Below are 24,340 nucleotides of genomic sequence, written 5' to 3'. Positions count from 1 at the left end.
ACCTTCCCCCTAAACACACACCCAAAACTGAGAAGCTAGTCTTTTCTTTATAAGAGAAATTCAAAACCTCATCTTTTGACTATGCAAATCCATTCCAGCCTGGCTTGGAATATTGGTGAGACATCTGGAAAGTATCCCAGCTAGCTGGTTGAACAACCTCCTGTCTGATCTAAGATGAACAGCTCTTGGAGGTCGGGGAACACTTCTGGGGAAATAAATGTATTACTTGTAAAACAAAACAAAAAACAAAACAAAACAGTGTTATTCTGAAGAAAGTAGGGTCTCCACTTATATTTTAAGGTACCCAGGAGCTAAAAAAAAAAAAAAAAAATGCAAGTCTTTATCATAGATAACAACACAACCTAAGATCAGAAAATATCACAGTGACATTTGTCAAAGTACTTTATTAAACACACTCTTTGCAGAGTACTGAATGGGTCGCTGTGATAGAAAATGAGAGGAAAGAAAGAATATGTCCCAGGTCCCCAGAGGTCTGACCACTCTGGGGAAGTAAGACTCAGATTCTTGGTAACATCCTTCAGTTGCTAGTGAGTCTTCCCCACTCCATCAACTACACCAACCGCGCTTTCCAAATCGGGCTTGTCGATCACCTTTTCCAGGAAAGGGGTCTCATCTGCCACTGAGCATTCCTAAGCTCCTTAGACATGCACTAGAGAAACAGATTTCTTTCCCAAATTGCAGCCATAGTTCAATCTGGTGTGACTCCCAGAAGCTGAATGCCAGGTTTTCAGAAATGGAGGCACTCTGGATCTTGGCTTCCATTGGCCCTAAACATGTTGTCCCAGACTGACTGGGACCAGTTTATGTTGAAGGCAAAGGAGAAGTGGGTAATTATGGACCATCAAGTGGGCAGTTATTCCAAGTAAAACTGACCCATTCATTTGTCTATTTCTTTTCGTGTCTTGGGCAAATGTTTATTAAAATCGTACTACAAACCACAGTGAGATGCCACTTCACACTCAGCAGGATGGCTAGGATCAAAAAGGTAGACGAGGGGCACCTGAGTGGCTCAGTCAGTTAAGCATCTGCCTTCAGTTCAGGTCATGATCTAAGCGTCCTGGGATCGAGCCCAGCATAGGCTCTCTGCTCAGCGGTGAGTCTGCTTCTCCTGCTCCCCTGCTCCCTTTCTCTCACTCACTCTCTTTCAAATGAAAAAATAAATGAAAAAATAAAATGAAAAATCTTAAAAAAAGAAGAAAGCAGACCATAATAAGTATTAATGGAACCCCATGCTGGGGGGCCTGGAAAATGCTGAGGCCACTTTGGAAAACAGTCTCTCAGTTCCTCCAAAGGTTAAACGTAGAATTGCCATAAGACCCAGCAATTCCGCTCCTGGGTATTATACCCAACAGAACTGAAAACCTATGTCCACACAAAAACCTGCCCATGAATGATCATAGCAGTGTTATTCGTAATAACCTCAAAAAAATGTAACCACCTAAATGCCCATCAACTGAGAAATGAAATGCTGTCTGTCCGTACAATGGAATACTATCAAATAATAAAAAGAAATGAGGTGCCACCACGTGCTACAACAGGAATAAGCCTTGAAAACATTATGCCAAACAAAAGAAGCCACCAACCAAAGAATGTTTAGAAAGTAATGCCACTTATAGAAAATGCCTAGATTAGGCAGTCTATACAGAAAGTAAAGTAGTGGTTGGCCAGGACTGAGGCGGGCAGGAATAGGGTGACTGCTCTGGGGCTTCTTTTGGGGTAATGAGAATATTCTACAATTGACTACAGTGTTGGTTGCACAACTCTGTGACTTCATGAAAGACCACAGAGTCGCACACTCTAAATGGGTAAATTGCATATGGCACGTAAATTGTATTGCAGTAAAGCTAGTACAAAACAACTACTATGTACTAGGTCCTCTGTCTCCTGAAGAAGGAACTCCTCAAAAGCATCAGCTTACCCCTGCCCCCAGCCCTCCACAAAACCTTAAAATACAAGTGTGGACACTTAAAACAATTCTTCCTTCAGCTTTGGGAGATGAATGGGATATTAGAGGGTTCTGTTTCCCGGGAGGAAATGTTCTCTTTCTCCATCTGTGGAATTCTTCATCCCAAGGAATATCGCAGAGTCGACGAGTATTACGGAAGAAATATGTCTTCCTGTTGTAATTGTGCTCATGTCACAGTTGGGACAGGGAAGCAAGGACTTTCACTCCTCCAGGGAGACCAGTTGCCAAAGCTGACTTCCGGCCCAGATGGAAGTAGTTTGGGCTGTCGGGACACCTTCCCCGGGGCCCAGCTTGCTGCCAAAAGTCCTCCTGGCCCTCGACACTCTTGTTTGTATCTTCAGCAAAGGGGATTTCAAAGCCAGTGACTTTCAGGTGAAATCCAGTGGCTGCCCGACTCTGTCTCCAACAGAGAGGCTTATTTATTGTGTTTCCACTGAAATGCGGAGAAAACGTTGTATATGTTGAATTGTATTTACATTTCAAATGGGTGGCTTAATTCTTAATTCTTAATTCTCTGCTTTCAGATACTTTTCACCATTACTTTTTGGCTCCTGCTGAGGCAACACCTCACTGAGCAAAAAGCTCTTCAAGAGAAGGAAGCTCTTCTATCTGAGATCAAAATCGGAAGTCAGGAAAATGAAGAAAAAGGTAAATCAGTGTGACTAGAGAGTTTTGTGCTCAGCAGAATGACAGAGAGAGGACAGCCCACATACATCAGAAAGCCTTTGTGCTTCAGACCAGATAAAAGCTGAGCGTGGACCTGGAGCGATGGAAAACCAGGGCCCCAGTGGGGATGATTTTGTGCGCATGCGGGAGCTCACAAAGAGCTTTCAGAAATGCGTCTTCATTCCATCCTCACAAAACTGATTCCCACTTAGGGGAAGAAGAAACAGGTTCGGAGAAGTTAAATGGTTTATCCAGGGTCACACTTTCAGAGCCATGACACAATCGGAATTTGAAATTGATATCGTCGTTTTAATTTGTGTTATTGTCATGTGCAGGGGGCCCCTTATTCATAGGGGATGCATTCCAAGACCCCAGTGGATGCCCACCACTGCAGATAGTACTGAACCCTGAAGATACTTTGCCATTTCCTGAACATCCAAGACTATGATAAAGTTTAATTTATAAACTAAGCACCATAAGACATGAACAACTACTACTAAAAAGAATTATAATAATACTTGGTAATAAAAGTTACGTGAATGTGGTCTCACTCTCTCTCAAAATATCTTCTTGTGGTGTACTCAGCCCTCTAGTGACGCTGTGAGATGAGAAAATGCCCATGCGATGAGACGAGGTGAATGACGCAGGCAGGTGACATAACATTAGGCTGTTATTGACCTGACCGTGTGTCAGGAGGAGGATCACCTGCTTCCAGACCATGGTTGACCTCTGGTAACTGCAATGGTGGAAAGAAAAACCATGGAATGGAGGGCAGGGGGAGTCCCTGTTCTTAATTTTCTAGATCCTGTAGTACTCAAAGCTTAATTTTCTAGATCCCGCAGTACTCAAAGTCATTGGATACCGGAAGTGAAGTTAGGTAATATAAAAAAGATGAGCATAAAATATTCCCGTGTTCATAGCTTTTAAACTGTATGAAATTCAAAAGTTGATTATGATTGGGTACAAATGCTGTCTTGTTTACTGCAACCGTCTGAAATCATTCAGATCACAGAGTAACAAAGAAAACGTGAGCTTCCATGCCTCCCCACACATACACACAACACACGGTCAAAGTGTGGCTCTGGGTGGGGAACCAACTAAGTGTAACAGCATGGTCTTCTATTTTTAAGATGACGAGCAAGATATACAAATGGAAGGAGAGCCTGAAGAGAAGGCGGAAGAGGAAGCTAAGGAAGAGAAGCAAGAGAGAAGGAAGGAAGAAGAAGAGGAAGTGGAAGAAGATGATGACCAGGACATCATGAAAGTCCTGGGCAATCTGGTGGTGGCCATGTTCATCAAGTACTGGATCTACGTCTGCGGAGGAATGTTCTTCTTCGTCAGCTTCGAGGGTAAAATTGTGATGTACAAAATCATCTACATGGTGCTGTTTCTGTTCTGTGTGGCCTTGTATCAGGTAGGTAAACCATCGTCCTCTGTCTTTTTTTAATCCTGGTAGCCAGCTCAGGAATACATGGGAGCTTCCTTGGTTGAGATTCTAAATGACTGTCATCCCACGAATGTAGTATCTAAAGTGATCGGTACGATTCAAAGGCAAATGAAGAAGACCTGGAAAGGGAAATGACTATCTTCAGTGTATATGTTACTTTAAAATTTGGGGTTCTTAAAAAGTAAAAAACAAACAAACTTCATGAGTTTTTCAAAACTTCTTGTTTAAAAAAAAAAGAAAACCTGTATAACTAAATTCATTTTTTATTTCAATTTTAATTCCACATTTAATGTCAATTTTCAATTTTAATTTCAATTTCAATTTCAATTTTTAATTTCACTGACTATTCAACAGCCAGTGAAGAACAGCAGCTGCGTAATCTAAAATATGGGTTGATACCCAGTTCACTTGTACTTCAGGCTTTAGAATCAGGAACGTGTGTGTGTGTGTGCATAATACATCAACTTCTTTAGTATTTTATTCATTAGAATTTATAGAAGATTCCACTAAAATATAAGAAGATCTCCACCAATTCAGTCTTAACTTACAGCAAAATTGTTGCTCAGTGATAGAAACAAGTGTAACAGGACACTGTTCTTGCAGGCAGCCAATAGAACAAATGAAACAACTACACTAATTCACCTGTAGAGACAAAAGTATCTCAATCGAAATTGATGAAGTTTTGAAATACTGGAATCTCAAAATGGAGGCAGTTTTTTCTCCCAGCAATAATTACCACGATGACAGCATCTACAATGTCATTCCTTGAACGCGTCCCATAGACTAGCTTATAAACATGATGATTTCATCCTCTTTCCAGCTTTCAAAGTAGGTACTTACAGAGGAGGAAAGGGACGCTCAGAAGGGTCGAGCAACTTAACCCAAGACCTCGTTTGCAACTCTCGTAGTCCTGAGGTTCCAATCCAGACCCTGCTGACTCTATGAGGAACAGAGCCTCAAAAGCCAAAAATGAAATATATTTGATTTTTGAGTACTTGTCAACATCATCACTTGTCATACTTGAATAAATGAGGTGCTTTTGTAAGTTGTTTTTTTTTTTTTAATCAGTTTTTTTTTCTTGTGTGTTTTTCAATGTCTGATTCACAGGTGCACTACGAATGGTGGAGGCGAATCCTAAAGTATTTTTGGATGTCTGTGGTGATTTACACAATGCTGGTGCTTATCTTTATATACACATATCAGTTTGAGAACTTCCCAGGCCTGTGGCAAAATATGACCGGATTGAAAAAAGAAAAGTAAGCAATTTAGTGTAAAATGGGCTGTGAAAGGGACAGATGGCATGAAGATTTCCATGCATTTTGTTCAAACATCATTGAGGGAGGTTCTAGTAAACTGTGATGTCATCAGTGTCTGTAAGTTCCTTGAGAACAGGTCCTTCTGTGGTCTCTCTGCCAAGCCCTAGGCTTGACATGTATAGTATGTACTTAACGACTATTAACCAAAAAGTGCATTTTCAGCCCCATTTTAATGAAATAACTTTAAAAAAAGATTTTATTTATTTATTATTTTATTTGACAGAGAGAGAGAGATCACAAATAGGCAGAGCAGCAGGCAGAGAGAGAGGGAGAAGCAGGCTTCCTGCTGAGCAGAGAGCCCGATGCGGAGCTCGATCCCAGGCCCCCGAGACCATGACCTGAGCCGAAGGCAGAGGCTTAACCCATTGAGCCACCCAGGCGCCCCTGAAATAACTTTTTTTTAAAATGTCTGTTTCCTGTGAAATACCTGCTTCTTCCTTCATCACTCATGCCTTCTACTTCCCAAGTTGAAGTTCAGCTCAGCAGTTCAGTTGATTCCTAGGCTTATGATAAAAAGCAGCAGCCTCTCCTCGCTTATGGAGCTGGTGTGAAGATTCTAAGGAGTACTTGAGGCCATAGCAAAAGTTCTAGTGGACTAATGAGGAAATCATTATTCACGTGCTGTAATAGATCTGTGCATGTGCTGTGTCCTTTTATGATTTGCTGCTGTAAACTTCCGGAAGGAGTTACCAGAATGGGGCATGGAGCTGAGTGAGTATACTGAGGTGGGAAAGAGAAAAGTAAAAGGCAAGGCTCGCCATGTAGCTAGGCTGACCCGTCTTTAACATTTATTTAACAAATATTTATCAAATGCCTCCTATGTGCCAGACACTGGCTCGGCCTGGGTACCTGTCAGGAAGCAGGACAGACAGAGCCTAAGTACTGCAGAGTTTATGTTCTAGTGGAGGAGACCAAAAAACAAACAAACAAAAACAAAAAAACCCTACTAAAATTAATTAATTACAAATTAATTAATTAATTTGTAATTAATTAATTAATTAATTACAAATTGTGGCAAGTCTGTGAAGGAGACAAAAACAGGGTGAGGTAGTGAACAGTGAGGGTACAAACTGTAAACGGAGTGGTCAGGGCAGGCTTCCCTGAGGAGGTGCTATTTAATCTCCCCCTGAAGAACTTAAGAAAAGTGTATGAGTTGGGAGCGAGATACGGAAAAGCATCCCAGCGGCAAACAGGAAGATCCTGAGACAAGACTGAGTTTGGCACGAAGGAGGAAGCCGAGGAAGTTTTGGCTGCCGGGAACAAGGGAGACAGTGGACAGAGCCGAGGTGAAGAACACAGCCAGACACCCGGGATGGGCATGGCTCGTTGGCATTTTATTCTTGGTGACATTTTTAAGTCTTTAAAAAACTCTCGACAGACTGAAAAAATGTGCTGTCCGAGGGTGAGGGTAGAAACCAGAGAGCGGGTTAGCCAGCAGCAGCAGGGGTTCTGTGGGAAATGATGGTGGTTTTATCTAGAGCAGGTGATGCAGAGACAGATAACAGAAGGGGGCAGCTTCAAGAGATGTCTCGGAGGCTGAAAGAAATGTGGATGAATGTGATATGAAGGCAAAGAAAGACAGGCTTTCTGATTTCAGAATGTTGGCACAGGGTAGACAGTTATACAGGGAGGACTCAAGTGGGGGGGGTGTGGGGGGGTGCAGGACAGTGTGACTGAGCAAAACTGGGACATCAAGAACACTGTTTGGAAGACACTCAATACAAAATAACTATAGGAAAAAACAAAAAACAAAAAAAACTTCTGTTAGATATTTGGGCATGAGAGTCCACAGGAGAAACCTGAGCTGTAAATGCATATTTGAGTCACTGGTGCTAAGATGGTGTATAGAAAAGATGGTGTCCAAATGGGACTTGTGAGATAACGTGGGGAGGAAATAAGCTGGAGAAGAGACTCAGCACTGAAGTCTGGGGCTATGTCACATCTGGAGGTCCAATTAAAAAAAAAAAAAAAATGGAGGAAACAGCGACAGAAGAGAAAAACCAGGCCAGTGTGGCGGCACCAAGACCAGAATTGTTTCAAGAAGGACTAGAGGCAGAATTAAACAAAGACAGAGAAGCAGTCACTGAATTTGGCAATATTGAGGTTGTTTCTGACCTCTGGGAGAGCAGGTCACTTGGATTGATGGAGACAAAAATCAAAGCCAACGCAAAGGAGAGAGGGATGCAAGAAATGGTATAACAGGGCGGTGAAAGACGGTGATGTGATTTACAGCAAAACCAATGTGCCTAAGAAAAGCACTCTCCGGGTGCCTGGGTGGCTCAGTTGGTTAAGCGACTGCCTTCGGCTCTGGTCATGATCCCAGAGTCCCAAGATCGAGTCCCACATCAGACTCTCAGCTCTGTCGAGAGTCTGCTTCTCCCTCCGACCTTCTCCCTTCTCATGCTCTCTCATGTAAATAAGTAAAATCTTTAAAAAAAAAAAAAGAGGAAAGAAAAGTACTCGCTTTCTGTTTTGTTTTGTTTTGTTTTACAGGCTGGAGGATCTTGGCTTAAAACAGTTTACCGTGGCAGAGCTGTTCACTCGCATCTTCATTCCCACCTCCTTTCTTTTGGTGTGCATTTTACACCTTCACTACTTCCATGATCGGTTCCTGGAGCTCACAGACCTGAAGTCCATTCCCAGCAAGGAAGACAGCGCCATCTACAGGTGAGCGCTTGCAAGAAGCACGAGCCTCTTGCTCTGGGCAAGACAACTTGTGACTCCCCACTTCAGCGGGGGGGAGCCCCCTGCAGGAAACCAATGACTAACCTTAAGAGTTTCACCCTTGAGCTCTCCATGGGTGAGTGAAAATAAGAAATGAGAGAAAAATGTGGCGTATTTGATGGCAGTTTCCAAAACATTACGTAGTGACTCAGGACTGGTTAATACCAAGTGATCTTGATGCTCACGTGAGTCGATTTAAAATAGCTGCGTGGACGCAAATGCTTTAGAGTTGGTGATGGATATTTTGTGTCTGGTCCGTGATGTGTTTTTAGAACATTTAGGAAACCTGGCTGATTCAGAGGATGAGTTCTGAGAGCATACCAAATACGATGGGCAGAATTTTCCCTTCCGCTTTGGAAATGAACTTCCCCTGAAAGGATAGAATCTGCAATCTACCAGAATCAACATGATGTGCAAGGAAATAAAGTGAAGATAGTGTTTGCTTCTATCAGCTCTCTGTTGTCTTCTCATCTATAAATATATAAGTCGCTTACAAGCAACAGATGAGGTATTTCTCTCCCCGCCCGTGTGTGTTGCAACCACAATGGTTTTATCACAAATCTCACAGTCGGGTCTCTCACAGGGAAATTGCAAGCATTCTTCTGATGAACGTTCATACTGATTTCTCTCTTCTTCAGATTTAGCTGATGATTCAGTTCCTGGAAAAACCCTTGTTGAGCAACCGAGGGAGCAAAGGGCTGTATGCAGAGAGTGTAGATGCCAGCCGACAATCCCCCTTAGTCCCCTTGACTTAGCTCTGAACTCCTTTTCAAGGGAAGCAATGAGTACAGCAAAAGAAGATGAAGTCTTATTTCATCATGCACAGTTTATGAACCACCAGACGTTTGGTTTTCTGCTATACTAGGGACTAGAATCATAGATGACTCCAAAACTCTTCTTTGGTGCTGAAAACCATTTTATAATCTCTATCTATGTATGGATAGCCAGGAGATTTCTTTTCCATATTCGTATTGTGTTTTTAGGAGGTAAACTGAGTAAGCTTCAGTTGCCTTTCAGTCTGTGAATGGCTCCCAACCAGTAGAATCCAGAGTCAATAAGCAACTGTTATTTCTTGTTCTGTCTTGACTGCATCAATAAGCAAGCTCGGCGATAACCTGTCTCCTCCCAATGCCCCACTGTGGTGAGGGCCCTGATGGGGTCAGTGGCTGCTCTCAGAGATAATCAAACATTAGGAAAAATAAGGTAGTATTAGAAGTCTGGGAGCCCCCTAGGAGAGATGGTTTCTAGGCAGACTTCTTAGCAGGAGAAATCACCCTAAGGTTAAAAGCTTACAAACGCAGTCCTGGCAAAGGAAAGTGAGATTTATCAGTGATTAGTGGAAGTATTTTTGATGACAATTTTGACATTGCTTGCAAATGCTAGGGATAAAATTAGTATTTGATATTTAACTCTGAGAAGTAACATGCTTTATTTCATTATAAACCCTTGCTATTTGTTCAAAAACTCTTATTCGATAATCAAGAAAAACCTGTTGGTCAGCAAAGTATATTTGTATGTTTGTAAGAGAAATATCATGATTGGCGATCGCTAATGATGCCTTTAATTTTTTTTTTCTTCTAAATGCCTTTCTTGCCTTGGATCTCTATTTTCTTCTCATTCAAAATTCCTCCAGGATATAGGTGTTTTTTCTTGCCCTTGTTTTTATTATCATGTCTTTGAATCTAATGGCACACAATCAGATAGAGATATGGGTTACAGTTTTTCAGGAAAATAGAGATTTTCAGGACCACAGTTTTGCAGAAGACCATGAAGCTCAACAAGGATTGTACCAGCTCAAAGGAATCACAATTTTTGAGACCTAGGGTATGTGAAAACGGAATTTGTTCCTCAGAGCTCCCTGGAAGCATGTAGAACATTATTTAATTATGTAGGTTCTGGAAAGGACTACAGTCTCACATGGAGATAATTTCTCCCTGTTTCCATGGCTGCTCCACTCACAGCCCTCACCCTCCATACCATGACAAGAAAAGAAAGATCTAAATTATTTGTAGCCATTTGAGGTCATCGCTTGCCTTCCTCGTGGCCATGGCTTAACCCCAAGCATGCCTTAAGCAGTTAATTTTCCAAGAAAATGTAGAGTGATGAGAGGCTATAAAAGACCAGCTACCTAAAGAGGTTAGGAACATGGGATTTCATTTTCAGTCTTCGAAAAAACAGTTTTCTAGGCCTTAAAGGATTCAAAGTTCAGGTCAAATTCAAGTTCCATGTCTTGGGATTTCCTGCAACAGTGTAACATAAAAGTCCCCAATTTTTAACTTTGCACGTAGGATACACATCCCATCTTTTTGAGTAACTTGTTCCCATTCTGGTGTTTTCCTTACTAACAGTATTTTTTGTCCCTGGAGCCCTAATAAATGACCACATTGAGATCAAAATGATGAAGAGAAAGAATATTTATAGAGTTGGGATTGGCTGGCATGCTTTGCCTTCTCTGCTCCCACCTCCTTAGTACATGTTTTACAAAACTTGGCCCACAAATTGGGAATAATTGGTTCATTGTATTCCTCAACATTGATTCCAGTACCGTGGTTTCTGTAAATATCCAGCTGCTGTTTTCCCGTTTTGTCCACCGTTTGTGTGTGCTGTGTTTTTGTGCACACATAGGTTGTGTAGGCAAATGTCACTTGTGTCTGAGGAAGACTTTATTGTGTTTAGCCTTAGAGAAGTGATGAAGTTGACATCATGAAAAAGTTTGGATGTACATGATAATAGAAAAAACTATTATTATTTCTAAGCAGGTGTTCTTAGGAATATTATTTCACTTTAGATATATACTATTAGAACATAACTATAGTCTATGATAACATATATATATATATAAAATAATGTATGAAATGTCCATCATGTAATTAAATACCCATCCCTGCAATTTATCCATGTTTTGTTTTAGAACATATTCCAGTGCATATAGAAACAAAATGACTTTTTTAAACTTCAGTCTTAAAAAACTTAGAGAATACTATGTGGCCCGTGGTTAGGATAGATTTCTTTCTTTCCTTTTTTTTTAATTTGGAGGAAGGAGCAAGAATCCCTGTTTTAGATTGCCTTCTATTTGATAACTGTGCTCTGAAAATTAAAACATTACCAATGTTTAGTCAAGTTTGTTGGGGGGAGGGACGAGACGAATGGAGCGACTCGTTACCTTCAAGCATTTTTTTCCTGACTATATCTAACTTCTCCTTTCTCCTGAGTCTTGCTGCCCTGACTCCTCTTCGTGCATGGGAGTATCGATGAGCACACACCTGATGCCTTAAAGCTTGCAAGACAGTCTGCCTCTTTCCTCTCTAACGGTCTCCTCTTTCTCTCTCCCACCTGTCTCCCCATCCCCATGCCACCTTGGGCTTCCATCTCTCACCTCGTAGCCACGCCAAAGTCAATGGGCGCGTATATCTAATAATAAATAGGTGGGTATGTCCATGTTTTCTCTCTTGTTTGTTTTTTTCTAATGGTCTCGTGGTGTGTTAAACACTTTGCTGTTTTGTAAAAGAAAAATGATGTCGTCAGATAGGGGACAGTGGTCTTCAGGTATGCTCATGGATGTATTCTGCCAAGCGGACCATTTGGTGTCTATCCCGAATGGTGCTGCAAGTGGATTCGGAGGTTGCCAAGGGTCTTCAGCTGGTGCTCAGCCTTCGGTCTTGGTTCAAATGGGTGCCCCATTAATTTCATTCTTTGGTCAATTAGTCCAACGCTGGCCTGAGAGCTCGTCGTCGCTCTCTTGGACACGTGACTGAGAGCTCAGCTCAAGAACCGCCTCCGCCACAAACCTGCCCACAAATGCCAACTTTCCCCGCTACGAGGAACCTGCCCTTCCTCTGAATTTCCACAGCACTTCATCATTGCTGCCTTCTGACATTTGCCTTCTGACACTGTCTGCCTGCCTGTCTTATCTCCCTTGCCAGAGGTGTCAGCTCCTCGGCCGGCTGGAGTCCCTGTATTAGTAATTCACCCCGTGTCCACGTATCACTTAACCTCAGGGCCTCACCCATCTGTTGACCCTCGGTAGATGTTTCCTGAATAAAGTGATAATAGTCACAATGATATACGTTAAAAGAAAATTAAGACATTCGTTTCTTCAAATATACCTTGACTTAAAAGATCAGCGTATTGAAGAAAGATCTTTTAGGTCACGAGATTTCATAAAAGATGCAAAGACGGACCCTGGGTCAAGGCCCTACCTTAGAGCCCTATCACTCAGCTGGGGAGATAAAACATGCAAATGACCACACATAATAAAGAGTAAGCTTTGATAGTGTTGTCTGCAGAGTTATTCTCAACTTCCCTAAGAGTACAGAGAAAAGGTCTTTGGAGATCTAATTTCCTAAAGCTATCCTGACTTTATTAAACAGGTGAATTAAAATAGCCACTCCTATAACTTTATGTTATTTGTAGTAAAGCCAATGATATAGGTCATAAAAACACATATTTTACAATAAAGCCAATGAACAAATTAACTCTTTGAAAGATCTGTTGGTTTTCTATTCCATTCGCTTTTCTCCTATGTAAAATCCCAAGGCTGACAACCAAATAGCAAACCCTGGGAGCCAAAACTTCTAGAAAGAAGGGTGAAACATTAATGCATCACTGTGCAGATTGCTGAAGAAGGAGGGATGAAGACTGGCTGGTTCGTTTGGGAGCCAGTTTTGTTGACATCCTGAGAGAGAGGAGTCAACCTCAGGTTTTTAGCTGATAGACACTAGCTGGAGATCTTGAGCAACTATTGAAATGTCATCTCTTCAAACATAAGGAGCTTCTCTCTCAATCTCTCTCCACCTCCTCCTCTCCTTCTCCCCCTCACTCCCCTCCACTCTTCTCCCTCTCTTCCCTTGTCCATCCATCTTTGTCTCTCTCTATCTCTGTCTCTCTCTATCTCTTCCCATAAAGTATTTACCATCTGCTATATGAGGAGATGGCTGGGACCTATCTAAGAAGGCAGAAGTTGGTTTGATGGGCTCCAGCAGCAGGGGCTGATACAAGTTATGGTTCCGGTTGTCTAGGACTTCTCTCTTGAGAGAAAGCCTATCCCTATTAACCCAAGTCACAAGGCCAGGGAATGTGCTCAGGAATTCCTAGAATGATCAAAATCCACCTAAAATAATTAAAAACTCAAAACATTCCACTGTTAGGACTATCTTCTTTGCAGTAGAATCTTTCCTTTTCATATTAAGAAAGGCCAGAGTTACTCCCCAGGGAGAATGTTACCCGATCAACTCTTCCCTCACTGCGCTTCTGAAAGGCTGTGTGTAAAGCATATCCAATTTTGAACAGAACCTAGTCTTCACGAAAATAGTAAGTCAATTCTTTTTTTAAGGAAGCTTTCTCCCATAATTTCTTCCTCGTACATTCAGTGTTATTTCATAAGGAGAATAATGTGTTTGCAAATGTGAGTTCTGGATGAAAGGGAAGACATGCCTACTTTCAGCTTCTGGGTTGATTAAAATTTAGACATGACTTAACAAGGTATGAGGTGGGGATGGTGAGGACAGTGGGTGACTGGTTGAAATTTTGATGATACAAATACTTGTGGGGGAGTTACAACTGAATTCCTAAATGGAATGAATTAGAATATTTTAACAGGAGTAATGGTCATTTCTGTCTTAAATGCAAAAACTAGAGCCATCATACCCAAACCTGTCGAGTAGATATTTTTCAGAGGGAATTACTACCATGCACATTTAAGATATGATATTAAACTTACTAATCAAGGGCTCATCTGTGAATACCATCTTCTAAAAGTGTGTATGCATTCTAGAAAATAATCTTAAGTAATCTTAAGCAGTATAAGTATTATTTAAATACTAATTATAAACACTAGAAATTTGCAAGACACCTCTTTTCTCTAATAGTCTAATGAATAGGGTGGATGCACTTTACATTGCCAAATATTCCAAATTAGAATAGTCATAAAAATGAATAGAATTTAGACTAAGGAGATGTTGTAATGGTAGACTTCCCATTTTCTTTCATGGAATCTACCTTAATATGTGGTTTCATATATTGACTCAAAGTCAGTCCCTAATACAGAATTAAGCCTCTTCAACCATCCATGTAACATAATTTGTTTCTTCTGTTTCAAATAAAAATGCCCATCCAGTGCCTAGAACCTATTGGCCAAACATGCAGTGAGTCACATTGTGCACCAAGTCCAGTGCTACATTTTTCAAGGGAGCCTGGGAGCATTAAGACTGGCTTTCTTCCCTCAAAGGAAGAGTTCCCAGAACCATCATTAGAATAAAATTATGTAGATACAAATGGAGAGATGCATGCATCGAGGACGGTATAAAGAAAGCCGTGGGTGCAGAAGGAAAGAATGAATGATAACACAAGGAGGAGAACATCACCTGCTTCATTAGAATGCAACAGGAGAAATAGTCAGTCAGTGAGAAGATTACAGCTCCAAGCCTGGAGCATCATAAAAGCAAGGCAAGGAAGTTATAGGTGTGGATAAAGACAATGCAAAAGAAAAGAAAATAAACTCCACAGCCGGGGGGGGGGGGGGGTGCAAAAAGTGGGATTTAAGGATGTAGGGGAGGGAGTTCTCTGAGAATCCAGTTTAAATCTCCTTCAAGTGCTGATTACATAATTTGCACATGAGGATCAGCACCCAATTACCAGTATTGTAGGTATTGTAAGTTTCAGGGAGCATGGTTAATCATTTACCTTTTGGAAAACAAGGATCCCATTTTAAAGTTGACCTGGGGCCAGGGAGAGGGGGAGTATCTACATTGAGGTACATAGGCTTTCCAAGAGATTCAGTCCAGCTGTTCACTATGGCAAACTGGGGGCTGATTCTGCCCATGAACTCTACATTGGGCAGACAGCCCCACCTGTGCAGCAGCCCAGCCCCAGCAAATGCAGGTGGAGGGTGGTCAGCAGAGAGCACAGAAGGTTGACAGTAGTGGGGACAGACTCCCAAGGAAGAAACGTTGGTGCTTTTTCTTCTGAATGGCCTTTGTAATACACAAGTTCTGTTAACAATATGCTGATGACAGAGTTAGAGTCCAGGATGAGCCCTTGTCCAGCGTGGTGAGGTCCCTTGCAAAGGTATATTTCTAACTCCGCCTTCTCATGATACAAATGAACAAAAGCGATACATGAAGATCTATCATGAGCAGATGGTTCTTTACTTTAAAAATACTCCCTGTATACTAAGCACTGTGTTAAGAGTTTAACAGAAATCACTTTAGTTTTCCCAGCATTCTGTGAAGTAGTAGCTCTTATTCCATTTTAAAGATCAACGGACTGGGACGCCTGGGTGGCTCAGTTGGTTAATCCGCTGCCTTCGGCTCAGGTCATGATCCCAGCGTCCTGGGATCGAGTCCCACATCGGGCTCCTTGCTTGGCAGGGAGCCTGCTTCTCCCTCTGCCTCTGCCTGTGCTCGCTCACTCTCTCTCCCTCTCTCTCTCTGACAAATAAATAAATAAAATCTTAAAGATCAGCGGACTGAGACTTGGTAGACAGGGTAGGGAGTTTTTCTAAGTCATCTAGCTAGTAGTTGTCTAGTTGAGGCTTGAATCTGAGTCTTTCTGATTCCAATGAGCGTGCTTTAACATTATTTTGTATAGCCTTCAAAAAACTGCTATTAAAAAAAAAGGAAGAAAAGTGAAAGGCTTTACGTAGGTGTCCTTTTTAAAATTGTAAACCCCAATCAGGCATTAAAAATATTTTCATCTGTACACATTTTATGAACACAGATTTTCTCATGCAATTTCTCAGTTAACAGACTCCTAGAGTCAAGTAAATGACAGCCCGATACAGGTTTTCCCTTCTTTCTCTGTCATCCGTTACGAGCTCCCGACGTTAGACTGCTCCAGAAGGCATCCAGGAATTACATGCCCTGTTTCCTCCTAAGGATCATGTCAGACGGAAATACACAGATGATTGGTTCACATGCAGATACTATGTTCTCTTCTTTCCCCAGCATTATCTAGTCCCCGATCTCTTGTAGACTGTTATGAGTTTCCAAAGTCAATCTTCTAGACATACTTCCGCTAGGTTTACTCGAGTGTTTTTCTTTGATTCCTTCATTCCCTAATTTCCCCTCAGTATGCCCCGCCTATGGCAAGACAATCTGGGGGCCTCTTTGCTTGAGGGCTACTTGTTACATACCCAGCGTGACAGCTGCAGAAATAGCTTCATCTCTGTAAGTTTCATTTCACTGATTAACTCTAATCCCTGGCAAGTTTTTTTTCTTGTCAGTGCAAAGTCATGGCAGTATTGATGTAGACGGGAAAAATGCACTCCGAGAATGGTCATCCCTCCACCAAATGTCATAATGAGAAGTATCTTTTCACTTATAAAATGCATCCCCTACCAGTGCTGCAGAGAACATATAAATATTGACAATTGTGTGACAACTGACTGCTTTTACATTTAACACCATTCCATATGCCGAGTCCCAGCAAAACAAGAACAGCGCGTATGCCCCCTGAGATTTGATGTGCAGTGCTGGTGTGAAAATGTGGTATTGGAGCTTCAGGAGTGGGGGGGACTTCCCCAAGGACAGGAGAGTGGATTGACTAGCTTTGGAAAATAAGAAGGGGGTATGTCATCATAACTCCTTCCACCAATGTGGGAACATCCTCAGGACATTGTGTCTTTCTTCAATTCACAAAATGTTTCTGCCCCCTATAATTTACCTGCTTGGCACCCTGTTAAGAGGAATTACTTTTGAATAATAAAGGTTCAAAAAGTCTAAGGACAATGCTGAGTCATTGCAACAGGCTCCCAGCATCACAGGTGTGTTTCAAATATAAAATCAGTGAGTTGTAAGGAAGTGTAGATTTTTATCTAGCCAAACTTACTGATTTTACAGAAAAAAAAAGTGGATTTCAGAAAGATTAAATAATATACTTGGAGCCCACAATTATACAGATAGGATAACATTATTAATTGTCCTTCATGTTACAACCAGGCTGAGATATATTATTACAAATGAAATTTATTATTACAAATGGAGAAGATTATCAGTATTTCCAGTAGGTGGTTCCATGATATTTCCTTACTGCCCACAAATGTTCCTTCAAATTGGCTATGAGTAAAAAGATATACTTTTTAACAATGTAGGAGGAAGATGATACTTGTTATTGTCTAACACGAAATAAACTGGAATGCCCCTGGCGCTGTCCAGGCTCGGCGAAACTGTGTCCCCATGCCTCACCCGGGCTGTCACACCCTGTCTCCCCAAGACGGCTAGTCCCTCAGTCAACCTCGGTGCCCGTGGGCTGGCACGTGATACTGACTTCTTACTCCCAAAAGCATTTCGCTTCCACTGCCTCTGATTTAGATGACGGCAGAGTGGGATAAGTCTGTGCAAAAGGTTGATGGCGATTACATGTTATTTAAGAATATATATATTTTTAAAAACCTATTTGGAGTGTGAATGACTGGATTCTTGCGGGATGGTTGGCTGCGTTCCTTAAAAAGCATGACGTGATTTGCCTCTGTTGTCTCTCCGTTCTCCACCTTTACGACCTGCAATCCTGCCCACTCTCAATTCAGTGGCCAAGCCTAGGGTTCATAGCCAAAGCACGCTATTGACGCCATCTTGGAATGCTCTTGGCGTTAGGACCACTGCATCCGCATACAGGAATGCGATAGTGGATGATATGTAGCATGATGTGTGATCTCTGACATTCCTTATAATTCTTCTGTTCTCATCTCCTCTTTTTCCTTTCTATTTCAATTACTTTGAGCAGCATCAAGAAAAAATTACCAATCCACCAAAATGAGTAAGTCCCCCGTGAAGCCATGAAATGCTTGCTTTACACGATTGTCATTTCATGCTTCTACATCCTAAACTCTGACCATTTTCTCCTCCGGGAAAAATGTCAAGTTTAGGTGTCGATAGCTCTCATTAGTGACTAATCACTAGAACCCAAATTGGAAAAGCTAACAAGACCTGAGTTTACAGTTTGTTTTTAGATGGAGCTTAAAAAAAAAAAAAAAAAAAAAGTGACAAGATGCTAACGACCCCACATTGCAAGGCCTGTGTACCTGCACTGATTTTCATTTTATTTATCCTCCTTTTACTTGCCCCCTCAACTCCAATCTCTCCCGGCGCTCCTTCCTCCCCTGACTCAGCTGCTCTCTGCCAACAGACTGGCCCACCCCGAAGGAAGCCTTCCGGACCTCGCCATGATGAATCTGACCGCCAGCCTGGAGAAGCCAGACATCAGGAAGGTGGCCGAGCCTGGGGACGACAAACCAGAGGGATGCCCTTATAAGGCTGAGAAGGCTGAGCTTGGGAAAGACAGTGAGGAGGAAGAGGAAGAAGAGGAGGAAGAGGAAGAGGAGGACGAGGAGGAAGAGGAAGAAGAAGAGACTTCAGGTAACCCACCCACTACCAGGAGCTGCTCAGAAAATCCTGCCTGACAGACTCAGTGAATGAAACGGACACATTCCCAATGGATAGAGATTTGATCCAATCCATGAAGTAAAAGTTGGGGTGCGGTCTTTTAGTTGCTATAGCTACAGCATTGTGGTTCCAATTGCTCCCATCATTTCCTTGTGAATCTGAGGTAGCAGAAGAGAGCAGATGACTGACTGTCTCTCCTGATCTGCCAGAGGTGTCCCCGCCAGGCCCAGGGTGGGTGTAGCTCCTACCTGTGTCTTCAGTCGGGGATGTTTCCTACCAGCAGCAGAGGCAGGCAGCTGTGTAGAATTTCAGAAAGTTCTAGACAGGGCCTTTTCAAATGCATTCTCAAAGAAACCAGTCTGGAACTTCCCCAGGGAACTGGTAATTAAGGGTACAACATACTTGTAATTCGGTCCAAATGTTTCAGGACCTGGGAACTGGAGGAACAAAAGAGCGATGGGATAATTATCATGTCAGGCCAACTCCTAGAGGTTTTTTTTGTTGTCTTGTCAGCTTAGGTTTTTCTCTCTTTATTCTTTGGGCTCTTTTGTCTGTTTTTCTTCATGGACTTGAGGTAATGTTTAATGGGGCATGACGAGAACTAGATGTCCCTGGTAATCAGGACACGTTATCTAACAGAGCAGAGAATGCAGAACGCTTAGTCTGTTCTGGTGTTCTGTGCTTTAAAGGATTAGAAAATGAAAAGGCACAAGGATGAAGATCCCTTCCAAAGGCAAATTCCCTCAAACCTGGTCCCTTTTACCCCCTCATCTCAGAAGATCCTGAGAGGGACCCAGAATGGCCCTTCCCATGTCTAAGCAATGGCTATTCCTCAGGATGAGGGAGAACCAAGCTCGGTGGGACCCAGGACCCAGGACTAAGATTTGCTCTACTACTTCATGAGGGTTTTGAGCTTTACTAAGAGGATCTCCTCAGAAATTGGACTGCCCTTTGTTCTGGCACTCCCTCATATACTTGCTGTCTACACCTCTGAATTATGGTCAGTTATGACTGACATCTTTGTATCAACTATTATCTGTGTCACTTTGTAAATACGCATTTTTCACAATAACTGGGACCTTACTGAAACTTTCAGAACTGAAGACAATAACTGCTACAATCACCCCAGCCACGTGAAGAAGAAGCTCCTTAAAGAGAGGCTCAGGTCTTACCTGTCTGAGCTGGTGAGCTTTTTGTCTACACATGTGGTGACATGATGGCGCTGCAAAATAGTTCTATGGTGACTTCCAGTCACGTGGACCAGGAAAGCCCTTATAGACAGAAGCATGACCCCAGTCTGCAAAATATTACTACTTAGCACAAGGTGGAAAGAAGGGAATGACTAATGTGATTAAAATTTTTGATTAGGGTGAGTCTGACCACATTTCGGGAATTGGGACTGGGTCATTCAGACACTCAGTGTTCACTCTCAGTTGCAAAGAGACACAGACTCTTGGCCCTCATTCTTCTGGGGTGACCGGTGAGCTTCATCCACTCCCTCTTTAAGCCCCTGGCACTTACGGAAGCAAGAAAGATGTCATTTCAAGGGAACTCAGTTACCTAATGTTCCCAAGAAATTAGGGAATTATAGCTCAGCTTTAAGAGGTCAAAAAAATACTTCACGCTGATTAAACGAATTTAAGGAAAGCAACCTTGTCCCTCGGAGTCTCAGTGCGTGTCTAAATCATCATGACATGGGAGTTTTAGACCACTTTTCCTCCAGATTCTGATTTTCGTTAAATGCATCCTCTACTATTACTTTGCACCTTCTCCTTCCCATCTGAATGTTACAAGGTCTTCTTTAAATAATAATGCAAACAAACAAACCCACAACGTTTTATGCTCTTGGGTGAATTTACTATTTTGCAGATTTAAGGAACAAATGGCATCTGGTGATTGACCGTCTCACTGTGCTCTTCTTAAAATTCCTGGAATATTTCCACAAGCTGCAGGTGTTTGTGTGGTGGATTTTGGAGTTGCATATCATCAAAATCGTTTCATCGTACATTATCTGGGTTTCTGTGAAAGAGGCAAGTGAACATTTGTTGTCGTCTTCAGGCCAAACAAAACCACAGCGGATCATCATTTACCTTTCGCAACTCTATGATTTTATTTTAAATGAAATCCCCTTTACATTAGAACACCAAGGCTTAGAGACAGCATGTACACTTTGACATGCAGAAAACCAAAGGACAGTTGTCCTGAGACATGGGAAAGATAGCAGGGCAGAAAGAAGCTTCTGGCTTAGTTCCTGATTGGCTTGGTCATCTCAGAAAGGTGACTTATTTTCACCAAGTCTTTAGTCGAATTGTGTGAGAGCAGGCTGCCCTTCTGTACTACGTGTGCATAAAATCTCTCTGAGGAAAACAATAATATTCCAGTTTATGTTGCCAAGGAGTAAACTCAGCCCCCAAATTTAATAAAATCTGTGCCAGAGTTCACCTTGTTTATTATTGGATGTTTTGAGACAAGACACCACGTTTCAACCTTATATTGCGGTTCTGTTTTCTCCTCTGGAAGGAGGAGAGCCATCATTCAGCCCGTAGTTCTTTGATGTTGACTGTGAAGCGATTCAGTCTCAATTTATTCAGCAGATAAATGAAACATGTTTCTCATTTCCCTGAACTAGTTTTGAGTGACAATTCGAGGAGTCTTTGCCTTCTAAAAATTCAGTAGGGAACCCACTGCCTCTAATTTTTAAAAAAGTTAAATAATAGCATCATATTGTAACTGTACCACCAGACACCTAAAAGGTTCACGAGTAGGTAACAAAGGATGAACCTTAATTCGAGCTCCTTAGTCTAAACTAGAACATTCTCGACTTCATGCAAACCATCTGGAATGCCTCCATGATCACTGCCAGGTGTGAAAAAAATAGGAACTATCCTACCTGTGAGATTTATAGCAGAGAGGGACATGCACTCCATTGTTAACAGTGTACACATTAATTAGAACTAAAATCAAGCCTACTATGTGTATTCCTTGAAGACAAAGATGTGTAAGCATTTTAACTGTAGCCGTAAACTGACCAATTCAGAAAGAATTTGAGGATAGAGTATTAAAGAGCAATGAAGAAGGGCAAGAGAAAGCATTTGGCAGCAAATAGCAAAGGCCGTTTCAGAGTTAACCAAATCCGATGCACAGATGTCTTCGGATGGCCTGAGAGGTTGTTGCAAGGAAGACAGTTTTATGACAGGAGTCAGCATTGAATGAAGAAAATTAGTGTGAGTAGAGCACGGAAAATCCACTATCTGAAATCCATCCTATGGAGTTCAGAAAGAGAAAGGAAGAGTTCAATGATAACCCTTTCTTACAAATCCTAAATAAAAGGCAGGCTTACATTTGTTAAAATCATCCTAATGAGTCCCCAGAATGCCTTGTTCATAGACTGTCAAGTAGATAAAGCGTCATGACCTGTTCATCCTGTTACACCGTTAGGAAAAAGGCCTTTGATGGCATACGACCATTTCCTTCTCCAGGTTTCATACATTGTGTAGACTTCTAGAATTTTCCTCCCTAATTCCATCTCTTTCACCTATAACTTTAACACACATCGGGCACTCATGCCTCAGAGAAATACTGCTTCCATTGCTGCTAATGTCTGCCAGAATCCCTTTGTGAGAAGGCTAAGCCCAAAGCGTGTCACCCTAGTTTCACATCTTGTTATCCCACCCACGGGAGGGCTCTCTGGCCCCCAAAGGGTGAGTTCCTGCCTGATCCTTGGACATCATGAAGTCTCCCCTGTGCACTGACTTTGGTCTCTGGGCTTCCCTTCATGGCCGATTCTTACTAATGTCACTGCAGTATCAAGCAATCAGAACATGTGGGGTGTCATCATAAAAATTACTTCATTTCAGACCTCTACGTTCCCTTTAAAATGTATTCGACAGGGGCGCCTGGGTGGCTCAGTGGGTTAAGCCACTGCCTTCGGCTCAGGTCATGATCTCAGGGTCCTAGGATCAAGTCCCGCATCGGGCTCTCTGCTCAGCGGGGAGCCTGCTTCCCTCTCCCCCTCTCTCTGCCTGCCTCTCTGCCTACTTGTGATCTCCATCTGTCAAATAAATAAATAAAATCTTAAAAAAGAAAAATGTATTCGACAGAGAAAGTTTTCTCCATGTCCCTGAATGCAAAACTTTCTGATCATTTCCAGCCCATAGAAAGTCCTATAGTTACCTCAGAGAGCGAACAGAATCTCACTTCATTAATTAGACTTGTGTGGTCACAGAAAAGAACCAAACTCTGATTTTTTTTTTCTCAAGAAGATAGAAGTTTTTCTATTTTGTTAAGTTTTTATTTAAATTCCAGTTAGCTAACACACAGTGTGATATTAGTTTCAGGTGTACAATACCGTGATTCAGCACTTCCATACATCACCTGTGCGCTCATCACAAGTGCCCTCCTTACATCCCACACCTACTTCACCCATCCCCCACGTGTTCTCTACAGTTAAGAGTTTGTTTCTTGCTTTGTCTCTCTCTCTCTCTCTTTTTCCTCCCTTTGGTTATTTGTTTTGTTGCTTAAATTCCACAGATGAGTGAAATCGCATGGTATTTGTCTTTCTCTGACTGACTCACTTTGCTTAGTATAATATGTTCTATCTCCAGCCGCATTGTTGCCAGTGGCAAGATTTTATTTTCTTATGGCTGAGTAATACTCCAATACCACATCTTCTTTATCCATTCATTAGTCACTGGGGACTTGGTCTGTTTCTATCATTAGGCCATTGTAAATAACATTGCAACAAACATCAGGGTGCACATATGCCTCTGAATTCCTGTTTTTGTATTCTTCGGGTAAATACCTCACAGTGCAATTGCCAGATCCTAGGGTAGATGACCTGTTTTTAACTTTGTGAGGAACCTCCGCACTGTTTTCCACAGTGGCTACAGCCATTTACATTCCCACCAACAATGCAAGAGGGCTCCCCTTTCTCTGCATCCTCGCCAACACTACACTCTATCTCTTACCATGTGGAAGCGTTTCCTCTTCTAGCAGCTTCTTTCTTTCTCACACACACCTCCTTCACTGCCTCCCTCCCTGCCCCTCCTTCCAGTGAACTAAGGGCTATTACAAGGTCTCCCATGCTGGACCACAGCCTCAGGTGGGAATGGCGGTGTGCTTTCTTAGGATGGCCTCACACTGACCCAGAGCTGATTAAATCTCCCCTTTCTCTCATGGGCCTCCTCTATCCCCTGGTTTCCCAGCATCTGCTCCTCCTAACCCTTTCTGTCGGACTCTTATCCCCCATGCAGGAACGTCCCCAGAGCAGGACTTAGGATGGCTCTGGCGCTCTCTCTCCCCCCTTCACGTCTAAGGGATGCACTCACACAGTCTGTGCTATTAGTTTATGTGTCTCGCAATGAGGCAACTCCTGTCCTAGTCACCCAGTCCGCGCCAGCTGGGTTTTCTGGGCGAAGTTGGACATCGGTGTCCAGACTCCCTAATACACAAATTAGCATCTCTGTCTGATGCTTCTTAAAGCTCCTTGCCTGGGGTTTGGGGAGAGAATATAGCATCCCTTCCTCCCTACCCCATCGTCTGGTCAGGAGGGTGGTGGGCAAGCACTGACAGAAGCACCTCCTATGAAGAAAATTCTTCACACTCCCTCCTGTCACCTTCGCCATCTTGACCCTCCCAGAGAGCTTGGAAAGACCTCTAAACGGTTTCCCATCAACTATTTTGATTTGAAATTTCTACCTGGCTGGCTTAGCACCTCATTTCGGAATGTTTTGGCTCCATCGGTTCTAACTTGGCGCCTCACAAGGCTTCATTTGAACTCTTTCTCTGTTTATGGGTACAGTTGGGGAAGAACTGATTCCTG

The 24,340-nt window shown here is 42.3% G+C and overlaps 1 protein-coding gene across 4 annotated transcripts in view; it reads left to right on the top strand.

The window, feature by feature from the left end:
• The window catches only part of PIEZO2 (piezo type mechanosensitive ion channel component 2), a gene marked incomplete at its 5' end in the record, with an annotated part of 454,715 nt that overhangs the window by 342,252 nt on the left and 88,123 nt on the right, over nucleotides 1-24,340 (top strand). For 2 of the 4 annotated variants that reach the window (XM_080822188.1, XM_080822186.1), the window contains 8 exons: nucleotides 2,512-2,635; nucleotides 3,784-4,067; nucleotides 5,208-5,356; nucleotides 7,910-8,083; nucleotides 11,524-11,565; nucleotides 17,861-17,893; nucleotides 18,263-18,492; nucleotides 20,389-20,549. In XM_080822188.1, the coding sequence (XP_080678314.1) occupies nucleotides 2,512-2,635; nucleotides 3,784-4,067; nucleotides 5,208-5,356; nucleotides 7,910-8,083; nucleotides 11,524-11,565; nucleotides 17,861-17,893; nucleotides 18,263-18,492; nucleotides 20,389-20,549 (1,197 nt within the window). The remainder of the gene's footprint in view (nucleotides 1-2,511; nucleotides 2,636-3,783; nucleotides 4,068-5,207; nucleotides 5,357-7,909; nucleotides 8,084-11,523; nucleotides 11,566-17,860; nucleotides 17,894-18,262; nucleotides 18,493-20,388; nucleotides 20,550-24,340) is intronic. The other 2 variants (XM_080822187.1, XM_080822189.1) reach the window with 2 other exon arrangements.

Source organism: Martes martes (genome assembly GCF_963455335.1).
Source record: "Martes martes genome assembly, chromosome: 13".
NCBI lineage: Eukaryota > Metazoa > Chordata > Mammalia > Carnivora > Mustelidae > Martes > Martes martes.
The sequence above is the reverse complement of the archived record's forward strand: the minus strand, read 5'-3'. Positions and strand labels throughout refer to the sequence as shown.